We start from the raw sequence: 13,420 nt of genomic DNA, 5'->3' as shown, positions 1-13,420 counted from the left end.
GGAGGGAGCCCAGGGCTCGAGGATCTTATAAGCTCAGGGCTCTCTCCCGGGACAGCACGCCAAACTAGCCTTATTATCAATCATCAGCTAAGTGTGAACTCTTGTATGTAGTTAATAACAAAAGATACTACGGGTTTTTGGCTGTGAGACGAAGTCAATTCTTCCTATTGTAAAGTCATGCAATGTAAAAGCCCCTGTCGCCGATCCATTTTGCAGTGTAAACAAGCAGTGACAAAACGCTAGCCCAGATAGTCATGCAGTGGGAAAACATCTGTGACACGACTTTTTTAAAAATCCTGCAGTCTGAACTCGGCATAAGTTATAACAGTTGTGGGGTGACATGGTGGCTCAGTGGTTAGTTCAATGATCATCTTACAGGAAGAAGACTGCTGGTTCAAGTCCCGACTGGGTCAGTTGGCATTTCTGTGTGGAGTTTGCATGTTCTCTCAATGTTGGTCTGGGTTTCCTTTGGGTGCTCCGGTTTCCCCCACAGTCCAAGCACATGCGGTATAGGTGAATTGAATAAATTATATTGGCCTTATTGTATGTGTGTGTATGAATGTTTCCTAGTACTGGGTTGCCGCTGCTTTAAACAAACAGTATGCTGGATAAGTTGGAGGTTCATTCTGCTGTGGCAATCACTGATGAATAAAGGAACTAAGCTGAAGGAAAATTAATGAACTGAAGTTGCAAACTATTGAATTTGGAAAAAAAACAATCAGCCTAATGTCAGTTTTTATTTGATTATATCTATTTTTCTCATCTGCTTGTTATATATGTTTATTGTTGGTTGCTGAAAGCATCATTATGTGTGAAAGTATTACAAGCAGCATTTTAGAATTTAGACTTTTTCATCAATTTAAGAGTTTTTGCCTTGATTGGGCCTTTTTTTTCCTGATGTGCCCTATAAAAGAGTTTAAACTAGCCTTCTGCTCATGTGGACATCTGAAAGCGGTGAGCTACTGTTACATATGGCACATTATCATACGGAGCTTCTATATGGCTTTTATTCTTTAGCAAGTGGGGGCGTTTATTTTGCACGTACGTGAGGATATTGTTGAATTTCAGCACACTCAGAGGCCACTTTATAACGAAAACTGGATATTCGCCAGTGTGAGCCTACTTAAAATTCATTGTGTGGTTTTTAGGTATATTATCTGCATGTTTATTACCGCTCAGACAAACCTCCAGAGAAAATTATGATGATTGATGACAGAATACAATGCTAATCATTGTCAAGAGAGCAGCTGAAAAATTTGCATGATTTTGAGGTGCCATCGGAGCTTTAGGTCGATTAAATATTAAAAAGACAGGATTCAATGGACACATTTGTGAGGGTGTTCAATTAAAAAAAAATAATAAAAACTTATTTCACACAAACTCCATTGTTTTCTAAATTTCACAGTTTGGAAACATGTAATGTGATGTGTATTTATATAGGTCATTAATTGTGTATATTGCCATACACCCAAAGTGCTTCACAATCATGAGGATGCCACCACAAGTTTGCAGCATCTACGGATGGTGCGATGGCATCTAGAGGACAACAGTGCCAGTGCGCTCACCACACACTAGCTATTGGTGGAGTGGAGAGACAGTGATAGAGCCAATTCAGTGGATTGGGATGATTGGGAGGTCGATATTTGGCCAGAACACCGGGGTTACACCCCTACTCTTTATGAGAAGTGCCAAGGGATTTTTAATGACCACATTGATGATCTCGGTTTAATGTCTCATCCGAAAGATGGACAACATGACCACAATTGAAATTTAGGGGCACAGAAACATTATTAACTGATAAATATTAACCAAAAGGTCATGTTTATGAGCCTTATTAAAAAAAATTACAAATATTACCTAAGGGCAATATTTCTTTTTTACTAAGATACTATTCTTATCTTGTTTTTTTACGACATTATTTTTTACAAATACAAGTGTTCATTTCTAGTTACCCACACAGTTCAAACACGTGCACTATAGGTGAATTGAATAAACTTAATTAGCCATGGTGTATGTGTGTAAATGAAAATGTTTGGGTGTTTCCCAGTCGTTGGTTGTAGCTGGAAGGGCATCCTAAAACATGTGCTGGATAAGTTGGTGGTTCATTTCGCTGCGGCGACCTCTGATGTATAAAGGGACTAAGCTAAAGAAAAATAAATGAATACATTTTTTGGTAATGTTAGCTGAGGTCCAATAAATAATAGTAACAGGTAAAACAGATGTTTTCTATATCAACTTACTATTTCAGTTAGTTTTGTTGGTTTAACCAAAATAACTAATTAACTAAAATTAACAAATAATTAAAATGATATAGAACTGCATGAAACAATATTAAAGTTAAATAAAACTGTAAAAAATGAACAAAAAATGTATTATTTAAATATTAATGTAATATTTGTCTTTAAGTCTATTTATAATTAAACATTTATATAGACTATTTTGAGGAATGTAAACAACAATGGTCCCAACGTATTTCCTGTTTTACATTTTTAATTTCTAAAGCTTTTAAAAATCCAAAAAGAGTCACATATTGATAAATTATGTTATGATAGCTGTTTAACATTAAATTATGATTGAATCAATTCTTGTTACAGTGATGAAATAGTTTGATAACAAGCTGGAAATATTCATGGGACAATGACATGACCACATTGAAATAGTTTAAAAATAGAAAATAATTGCATATATTAGATATAAAAGTTTGCTATGAAAAAAATATATTTTTTTAAAACAATAACAATAATAACATATATAATAATACAATAAAAAAGCTAACATTAAAACAAATCTATGAGGGGAAATCCAAACAATAAAAAAACTAGAAAATCACTCATTTGATACTAAAACAAAACTTTTTTTTCATAAACTGTTTGCAAAATATCAACATTTTTTAAATAATAGCAAACTGCTTTAGAATATCATAAACAAGTTGTATGAGCTACTGTAATGTTATTTTTTTATACGGCTTGTTTTAATCTGGTTTGGAACATACTGTACCTTTTATAAATCACTCTTCACCTTCATTATATGACATACAGAAGCTCAGCCGTTTGACTTTTGGGTTTCACATAAGAAATCACATCATGTGGGGAATAAATGAGGACAAATCAATGCAATACTTATATGTTAAATATATACAGTTGAAGTCAGAATTATTAGCCCCCCTGTATATTTTATTCCCGGATTTTTGTTTAACGTAAATAAGATTTTTTTTCAACACATTTCTAAACATAACAGTTTTAATAACTCATTTCTAATAACTGATTTCTTTAATTTTTACCATGATTACAGTAAATAATATTTTATTAGATATTTTTAAGATACTAGTATTCAGCTTAAAGTGACATTTAAAAACAATCAAAACAAAATATTGCTAATAATATTGACCTTAATTTTTTATATATATATATAAATTAAAAACTGCTTTTATTCTAGCCGAAATAAAACAAATAGGACTTTCTCCAGAAGAAATAATATTTTGGGAATTACTGTGAAAAATTCCTTGCTCTGTTAAACATCATTTGGGAAATATAAAAAAATAACAAACCTAAAAGGAGGGCTAATAATTTTGGGCATTCAACTGTATATGTTTAATATTGTGTAATATTTCCTCTCTCATCAGAATCACTTGAGTATATGCATTGATCAGCAGGTTGCAGTGGTGGCTGTCTCTTTAAGAAGCCCGTCCAGCTGTCATTGGAGTGATCGTGAGCTTGAACTCCTCTGGTGGAGGGGCTTCTGCAGCGTTTCAGAGGGATCCAATCAGGCAGGTCGAGCTCCTCATTTCTGCTCTGAAACTCCTACAGATGGGACACACGCTGTCTGAACACTGCAGAAAGTTTTAACACTGGGAAATGGCTGAACCAGCTACTATAACCAGACCACTCATATCCTCCAAGAGGCACAAGAGCATCCGAAAGAATTCCAGGAGGATTTATTCCCCATATCATGATAATAATGGGTAAGTTTGACCAAATCTTTTTAATTATTTTCATTGTTATTTTTATTATTATTAAATGACATTGTCAAATTTTACACCTGACACTTGTAGAGTATTGCATTATCTGTCTTATTTGTATATACAGTTGAAATCAGAATTATTAGCCCCCCCTTTGAATGTTTTTCTTTTTAAAATATTTCCCAAATGATGTTTAACAGAGCAAGGAAATTTTCACAGTATGTCTGATAATATTTTTTCTTCTGGAGAAAGTCTTATTTGTTTTATTTTGCAAAAGCAGTTTTTAATTTTTTTAAGAACATTTTAAGGTCAATATTATAAGCCCCTTTAAGCATTTTTTTCAATTGTCTGCAGATCAAACCATCGATATATAATGATTTGCCTAATTACCCTAACCTGCCTAGGTAACCTAATTAACCTAGTTCAGCCTTTAAATGTCACTCTAAGCTGTATTGAAGTGTCTTGAAAATATCTAGTCAAATATTATTTACTCTCATCATGTCAAAGATAAAATAAATCAATAAATAAAACAAATTAGTTATTAGAGATGAGTTATTAAAACTATTATGATTTGAAATGTGTTGAAAAAAAATCTTCTCTCTAAAATTGGGGAACAAAATAAACGGGGGGGTAATAATTCTGACTTCAACTGTATATTTGTGGTTGTGGTTGTTATTAGTTAAAGTATGTGTGCTTTTGCTTCGTAGTTGAACATTTACACCTGAAGCTTCTAAATGTGTAGATTACAAATAAACTATTAATTTATGCAATATGTTTTATTGTTCTGGAACGTACTGGATTATTTAGGTTTGTGTATTTGCAGTGTGATTAAATATTTTAAATCTGAAGCTTCTAAATGTGAGGATCACAAATAAACTAGATGAATATATCCAATGTAATTTTTTTGTTTGTTTGCATTTTATGTTCGGGATTGTGCTGGATTTTTTAGGTATGTGCATTTGAGTAAAATTGGTTTTATTTATATTAAAAAGGTCTTATAATATTACAAGGATTTATATTTAATATTACATTTATTTATTTATTTATTTTCAGAAAATTGCAGTTGGTCTTAATAACAAATGTTTTTATTTGTAGGTTGAAATCAATGTTATTCCACCCAATATATATATTTTTATTACATAAGTTAAAACTAGAGCTGCATGATATTGATAAAAACTGACATTGCAATATTTTATTTGTGGTGCTGCGCATCGATAGATTTGCTCTTCAGTGTTTGGACTTTTAGCAGTGAAAATGAACCCACACTAAATTGAACTGAACTGAACTCTGAAAACTGGACTGACGCTGTTTTAATTCACTAGAACTTCTATGTTAAGCTGCTTTGACACAATCTACTTTATAAAAACACAAGGGAAATAAACTTGAATTGAATTGAATTGAACTTATTTTTGTGCGATACATATCGTCACCTTGGAATTATAAGGTTCTATCTGCTTTCTGAATGATTTAGAGATATTGAACTTCAAAGTTTTTGCATTCAATAGCAAACAGTATATGTGTAACATTTATTTTTAAATAAAAGTCTTAAAATGTAAACAACTTATAAAAAACATCCCATAATGTAAATAAATTGTCAATTAATAAGTATATGTCAATAACTCAATTTTGACAAAAAAATGTCAGATATAACCTTATAACTCTAAGGTGACGATATTGCAATATTGTGAATAATTTCACCAGATGAAATTATTAGCTCTATTTGGAAAGAATTTGCATAATTTTATGCTGATTATGATTATTTTGTAGAGTGCACCTGCTTTAAATATAGACCTTTTTTTTGTTGCTGCATGGAGGGTGCCATAATGGCCAGCTCCTTCTGGGTGCTTAGAACTTCCGTTCTCTGCTGGGTGTCAGTACTGTTTACAGTGGCATACGGAGTGTTCAAGGTATACCGTGGTTTGGAAAAGTTAAGGTTTTAAAACTGCCAACATTTCCTGTTATACCGTTCCTAAGGTATGTGTACGATTTTTTTTATTTATGTTTTTTTTTTTAGTTATTTAGGACAACAGTATCTCCAACAGAAAAGATATCTAAAGATGCCGCTTTAAATTGTAAATTAATCAGTGCTTTTGCAACTGATGAAGACAGCAAAAGTCAATGATTCATTTGAGTTATTTAGTCTGACATGTTTACGGCTTCAAAATATTATAAGGCTGTGTCCGAAACCGCATACTTCCATACTATATAGTACACCAAAATCAGTATGCGAGCCGAGTAGTATGTCCGAATTCATAGAATTCGAAAATCAGTATGCGAGAAGTACCCGGATGACTTACTACTTCTGGCGTGATTCCGGAGTGCGCATCCCATGCATGCTGCGCTATCCCATAATGCCCCGCGAGCGAATTCATGAATGGAAGTAAAGCGACGCAACTGACGCAGGTAGGTCATGTGACCATGACAAAATGGCGGATGTAGTATGTCCGAATTCCATTCATACTTTTCACATTCATACTGTATAGAATGTACTTTTCTAACGGCCGAGTAGTACGTTTAAATTCAAATGCAGTACCTACTGAGTAGTAGGCGGTTTCGGACGCAGCCTAAATGTTTCTCAGAATAAAATATATTGTGTTCAAAGAGGAAAACGTTTTTGTTTTTTAACCCAGACATTTAACATAAACATATTTTAGAAAGAAATCACAATATTGTGAAACCGTGATATTTTTATCCAAGGTTATCATACCGTCAGAATCTTATACCGACCCATGCCTAGATGCAAAACTTTAATTTTGAAAGAAAGACGTGTGTTAAAGCTGTTATGCTTCTGTCAGATGCGGTTCAAGAGTACACGTAGTTTCAGGTGCTGCACATCTTGGATCTTCACACCATAGACAACAAAGATAGTGGAGCCATTCTTCATCAGTGGAAACCTCAAGGCCACTGGATATTTGAAATTGCTACATGATGATGTGTTTCCCTCTTTATGCACTGAAGCTGGCACGTTCCCTGAGTTGTATCAGCAAGATGTTGCACCACCACATTGTGGGTGTCAGGTCCGAGCATTCCTAGATGAACAGTTTCCTGAAAAGTGAATTGGTCTTTAAATGGCCCCCAATGTCTCCCGGTTTGACCCCCTTAGACTTTTATCTTCGGGGTCATCTGAAGGCAATTGTCTATGGTGTGAAGATCCAAGATGTGCAGCACCTGAAACTACTGATATTGGAAGCCTGTGCTGGCATTTCTCTTGTGGTGTTGCTATCAGTGTGTGAAGAGTGGGAGAAGAGGCTTGCATTAACAATCCAACACAATGGGCAGCACATTGAACACATTTTATAAGTGGTCAGAAACTTGTAAATAACTCATGAAATAATAAAGTTACGTTACAACCAAGCACACCATTGCTTATCTTGTGAAATTCCCAATAAGTTTGATGTGTCAAATGACCCTCTTCTTATTGAGAAAACAAAAGTTGGATCCAAGATGGCCGACTTCAAAATGGCCACCTTGGTCACCAACTATCTTGAAAAGTTTGCCCCCTCACATATACTAATATGCCACAAACAGGATGTCATTATCACCAACTATTTCCATTTTATTAAAGTGTATCCATATAAATAGCCCACCCTGTATTTTTTGTGTTGTTTTTACAAATTTAAGTGGATTAAACATGAAATAATTAAGTAAAAAAATAAAAATAAAAAAACAGAAGACGATTGTTATTTTGCTTATTTTAAGTAAGAAGTTTGAACAAATGGCAAAAATATATATTTTTATTATAATTTTTAGTGTTGTTTTTACAAATTTAAGTGGATTAAACATAACACAATCAAGTCCCCACCCCCAAAAAAACATTAGACGAGTGTTATTTTGCTTATTTTAAGTAGTTTGAACAAGCAGCAAAAATATATATTTTTATTATTATTTTTTACTGTTGTTTTTACAAATTTAAGTGGATCGAACATAAAATAATTAAGTTGTCCCAAAAAAAAAACCCCACAAGAATGGCATGATGTTGCCATGTTACTAATTAAAGTGATTACATTGATCTTTCAATTGTGTTTCAGGCCGTCTGATGACGAAGATAAAGACGGAGAGCGAGTGGACAGTAATGATCCCGAGGAGATGTTCCAGAACATTCAGTTTCAGAAAGAAATCATCGCCAACATCCGGATCAAACCCTGGCCAATAAGACGCAAGCTAAAAGTGCTCAAGTAAGATGTATATGTAAAGAAAATGCCATCAGAACCTCCGCACACCCTGTTCTGGAATTATTACCAAACATAAAGCTGAATTGTTCTCTAGTGGATCAGTTTAAACAGCAGATAAAACGCATAAAGCATTTATAAGGCCAATCTGAGGGGTGTAGAATGTTCCATTTCTTGCTATATAATGTGTGCTGTAAAGGTATTTTGTGTTTGTACAGGAGCTAGAACATCCACAGGACAGATTATAATGCTAAATCCATTGAATAAATAAGCATAATGAAACTATTTAAGCATTATTTCTCGCTAAAACGATGATATGACTCCATTACGGCCATTAGACTACTTAGAAACGGCATTTGAAAATGTTTGAAACTGATGTTAATGGCCTAGGAAAAGCATCGCTGCATTAAACCCCTAAGGTAAATAACAATTAAGTTTCAGTGCTTGCCATATTTACAACATGATGCCTGGAGAACGAGCTAAATTGGCTGAGTAATTGTTTCATTAGCCTGGCCATGCAGTTTCTCATTTTACGGGGGAACCGAATGCTGCGGGTTCTTTGGGCTAAGGGTCAGGGAGGTACAAATGTTAGTACATTGTGCTGCTTTCTGATAAAGCCAACATTGTGGATTTATGCGGCTCCTGGTAGCACTGCCAAAATGCTGGAAATGCTATGCTGCTACTTTGAATATACTGCAACCGACTAGAATATTAATGTTTACCTTGTTGATTCATACTTAAAATGCGGATCACAGTGAGAAGTTAATTCATGTGCATGTAGCTGTTTTTCCACTCCTTTTTTATATCCATATGCTTTATCATTCATTCATTCATTCATTCATTCATTTTCTTGTTGGTTTAGTCCCTTTATTAATCTGGGGTTGCCACAGCGGAATGAACCGCCAACTTATCATTTGGCAAATTGATAAATAAATGAGCAATATCAAACTCTTATCAGTGCGTTGTGGCTGTATATCGGCACTGGTGGGAGGCATGCGTGACTCGAGGCCACAGGCTAACGCCCTATTCACACGGTGCTTCAGCGTCAACGCTTGACAGAGGGCGTGTCTGAAGTTGGAGCTGAAACGATCGTCATAGAAGCGTCAGCCAATGAAATTCAGTCAGCAATAGGCCACTGTCTGAGCTGGTGTATTTGCATACAGCGATCTGATTGGCTGACGCTTCCGTCGGCGCTTGAAAAGTTGAGCTGGTCCCAACTTCTGCAGCGAGGAACGCTTCTGAAGCAGCGCCGACGGATCCACAATGCAGTTCGGCAACGCCTGTTGTCACCCATTCAAAGTGAATGGGAAGCGTTGACGCTGACGCCCCGTGTGAATAGGGCGTAAGTGCCTTAAGCCTGATTTATAATTCTGCGTCAAGTGACCGGCGTAACCCACTGCGCATGCAACGCGCGTAGCTGTGCATTTATACTTCTGTGCGCTGTCTCTGTTGGTCTGCATTAACACTTCCGAAACGCTAGTGGGCAGTGAGGTGTAAATGTTTCTCTGTGTCGAGTTTCTTCGCTGCTTTTTTGCTTTTCCTGAACACTTCCGAGATGTTCAAGTGGCTCAAACTCGGTCATTTCGAGGCAGGAACCGTCGGACGTGCAACAACTTTTACTATGAGTTAAACACAAAACAAAACTTTCCATCCGGAGCTCCTTCACAGGACTCCACACTTGTAAACAATCGCTCCATCAGGCTCGCACCATTCGCGCGGCTCTCGGTCCCGCCCAGACTCGTCAGCGCTACCAAGCCAACCAATCACAGAGAGGATATTTCAGCGACGCCGATGGCCACGGCGAAGGGCTATGCGTCAGCGCCGTAGCGTACGCCGGCGTTTGACGCAGAAGTATAAATCAGCCTTTAGTGTCCCACCAGTGCCGATATACAGCCATATAACACTGCTCCTCAGGTGATATTGCTTTTATACAACAGTTTGATGGCACAATCGTGTGTATAAAAAAATCAAACACGGACAGTCTAAAAACCCTTTTGTATGAGGAACTACTTTCTTCTGCCATTCCTTCACATCTGCAGCTGACCTCAGAACAGCAGAAACCTGTTCACAAACTTCATTTCAAAACTAGTGTTTGAATGATTCTGTAGCGTAATGTCTACAGTGAAGACAAAACAGGTGATTTTGCTCACATTTTATGATTATAAGGCTGAACAGCATGAAATGATTTCCCAGTATTTCTCTGTTGCAATCGGGAGATCACAAAAATTAACCCAGAAAAGTTCAAAGCAACACAAACATTACCAGAAACACTACCAGATTACTATGGTGTAAATACACTACAACATAAAAAAAAAGAGATCGACTTAGTAAGTCACTAACCTGTTTTATAATGATATTGTCAGCTGTAGTTTGAAATTTACTGAGTTTTTCTCCTCTATTATCATGGCTTATTATGTGGTCTCTGTCGCCATCTTGTGGTGGAACATCAACCCTGTTTGCTCTGTTCAGTAAGACAGGCTGATGGATACTGACGCGCTGTATCTCTGAAATTATAAATCTTTAAATTAGACACTATCCTTATAAATAAACCGCGTAATTGCAATCTAAACAACTACATTATCACCTAAATTAAGCCTCAAAAGTACATTATGTTGTCCATTAGCTGTAATATTTGTCAAACTGTAGTGAGTTTATTGATTTACTGTCACTCTATGTGGGCAGAGTAATGCACAAAGCTATTCGAGTGCTGATATTGCAGAATATCGCACTGCTATCAGCCAATCAGATCCGGGAACTAGACAGACTTGTTGTGTATCATACCTTTTTCAAAAATGTCCAAATGATTATGCAATATCTATATTTTAAAACATTTCTTAACTGATATTTAACAGATTAAGGACATTTTTATAGTATTTAATAAGTATTTTATTTTTCTTTTAAAGAAAGTCTTATTTGTTTTATTTCGGCTAGAGGAAAGACGGTTTTTAATAATAAAAAAATAATTTTAACGTCAATATTATTAGCCCCCTAAAGCAATATTTTTTTTTTCACACTGGCTACAGAAAAAAAAATTACAATGATTGGCTAAATATCCTAAATAGTCTTGTAATCTAATGTCACTTTAAGCTGAATACTAGTTTCTTGAAAAATATCTAGTAAAATATTGTGTACTGTCATCATTGCAAAGACAAAAGAAATCAGTTATTAGAACTATTATGTTTTGATATTAAGTAATTTTACATAAGGAGGCAACATTTTAAATGTAGGTAAAGCATTTACTCTCATATTTCAAAATAACTCTTTTAAAAATAAAAAGTTGTCAAAATACGGGAGAAATGCTATTATATTAAACATTAAACGATATACTTATTCTGATATATATTTGTTAAAATATCTAAGTTGACTAATTGTAGTAATTGTAGGTGGCTCAGTGGTTAGCAGTGTCGCCTCACAGCAAGAATATCGCTGGTTTAAATCCTGGCTGGGCCAGTTAGCATTTCTGTATGGAGTTTGGATGTTCTCCCCGAGCTGGCTTGGGTTTCCTCTGGGTGATCTGGTTTCCCCTACAGTCCAAAGACATGCACCATAGGTGAATTGGATAAACTAAATTTGTCTCAGTGTATGAGTGTGTGAATGAGTGTGTATGGGTGTTTCTCAGTACTGGGTTGCGGCTGGAACGGCATCCCCTGCGTAAAACACATGCCGGAATAGTTAGTCGTTCATTCCGCTGTAGTGATCCCTGATGAATAAGGAACTAAGCTGAAGGAAAATGAATGAATGAAAGTACAATGATCATATTACTGACAAGAACAGTGGCAAAGTATGGAATTGAGTATTCTGTGATCCTTTTATTATCAAAATATTCTTGTTTCACACGTGTTTTATCATTACTATTATTGGGATTATTATTCATATTTTTATTTGTAGATAAACTATTTCTCACGATTGTAGGTATGTGCACACTTCTGGTATTGTTTGTGTTGTGGTCACGAGGTTTATTGCTATAACGATCAGCTGTTCTGATCAGCCGCCCAGATTTGGCTAATTACCACGGCTATATCTAAGAGGCAGTTCTTTGCTAAATTGTCAGTTCTTTATTGTTGTTCATATTACTCTGTCTTGTCAGGAATCTCGGTAAACCTTCTCAGGATTTCTGGGCTGTTTGCCTAGTTATCGGCTGACCCAAGGGCATTGCTTGGGTCGAAACGGATAAGGGGCTTAGCATCAAAGATGTCAAGTGAAGTCAAGTCAGAATGATTAACTGAGGTGTAATGTTGTTAAGAAACTGGAATTTCCAAATTGATTAATTGATCAGCCCATGATTCAGGAAACATCTGAAAAACTGTCACACCTGCTGCAGTGCCCTCTGGTGGTTTTCAAGGGCACCAGTTTTTGTTTTGGTTTTTGTGTTTTGTATCCTAGTCATGTGATCACTCCTTGTTTCCAGCTGTCCCTCATTGTCTAATTAGTTCTGTCTTTTATAAGCCCTGTTATGTTGTGTTTAGTTTGCCTTTGGATTTTCAATGTTCTGTTTAGGTTTGTCGTGCTTTATTCATGATCTGGTTCACCGTGTTTGGGTTGTTCACTTTGTTTAGTATCTTTACTATGTTTTTGGATACCTGTTTAGTTTGTGTTTGATTCACTTTTGAGCTTCATTTTTGCACTTCATGTTTTTCCTCGATTTTGGTACCTTGCCTGTCCCTTTGTCATTTTTTTGGGATCTTTATTGTTTGGCAATAAATGTGTTTTGCTGCACTTGGATCTTTCCCTTGTTTTTGTGATACCCAGTCGTGACAAAAACAATCTGCTCATGCACCAACATCAGTATGCTTATATAGGCCTGAACAGTGCAGTGGCTTACTTTATATGCAAAAAAGAAAGATATCCAAAGATGCCTTTTCAAGTTGTAAAAAAATCTGTGTTTTTAAAACTAATTAAGACAGCAGAAGTCAAATAAAATATATTATGTTCAATGGAGAAAAAAAGTTGTTGTTTTTAGCCAGACTTTTAAAAAGAACATGTTTTAGAGCAGTAATCACAAAATCGTCATACCATGAAACCGTGATATTTTTATCCAAGGTTTTCATACCGTCAGCAGTGTTTCCTCTAGGATTTTTTCCAGCTTTGGCGGCAGGCCTTTTTTACAAAGATCTACCAACTACCTGTGGTGTTATTTCAAAGACAAAAGAACGCAGTAAAGTCGAGATTGCATTTATGTAATAGCCTACGAGCATGCCAATCTCTGTGCTTGCGCACCGGATTTCTTCTGTTCATGCACAAAACTTCTTGCACGCCCCCTCAAATATACGCTGCTCAAGCGCAGATCTTGCAC

The 13,420-nt window shown here is 35.7% G+C and overlaps 2 protein-coding genes across 13 annotated transcripts in view; one reads left to right on the top strand and one right to left on the bottom strand.

The window, feature by feature from the left end:
- Positions 1-13,420, bottom strand: part of cemip (cell migration inducing hyaluronidase 1) — a 1,140,081-nt gene that overhangs the window by 453,978 nt on the left and 672,683 nt on the right. The window lies entirely within an intron of this gene.
- tmc3 (transmembrane channel like 3) overlaps positions 1-13,420 on the top strand; it is an 86,049-nt gene that overhangs the window by 9,343 nt on the left and 63,286 nt on the right. For 4 of the 12 annotated variants that reach the window (XM_073908085.1, XM_068222540.2, XM_073908087.1 and 1 more), the window contains exons 3-4: positions 3,653-3,961; positions 7,987-8,133. In XM_073908085.1, the coding sequence (XP_073764186.1) occupies positions 3,855-3,961; positions 7,987-8,133 (254 nt within the window). In that variant the 5' untranslated portion in view covers positions 3,653-3,854. Of the gene's footprint in view, positions 1-378; positions 410-3,649; positions 3,962-7,986; positions 8,134-13,420 lie in introns of all 12 variants that reach the window. The other 8 variants (XM_073908084.1, XM_073908079.1, XM_073908089.1 and 5 more) reach the window with 3 other exon arrangements.

Source organism: Danio rerio, chromosome 7 (assembly GCF_049306965.1).
Source record: "Danio rerio strain Tuebingen ecotype United States chromosome 7, GRCz12tu, whole genome shotgun sequence".
NCBI classification, from domain to species: domain Eukaryota; kingdom Metazoa; phylum Chordata; class Actinopteri; order Cypriniformes; family Danionidae; genus Danio; species Danio rerio.
The sequence above is the reverse complement of the archived record's forward strand: the minus strand, read 5'-3'. Positions and strand labels throughout refer to the sequence as shown.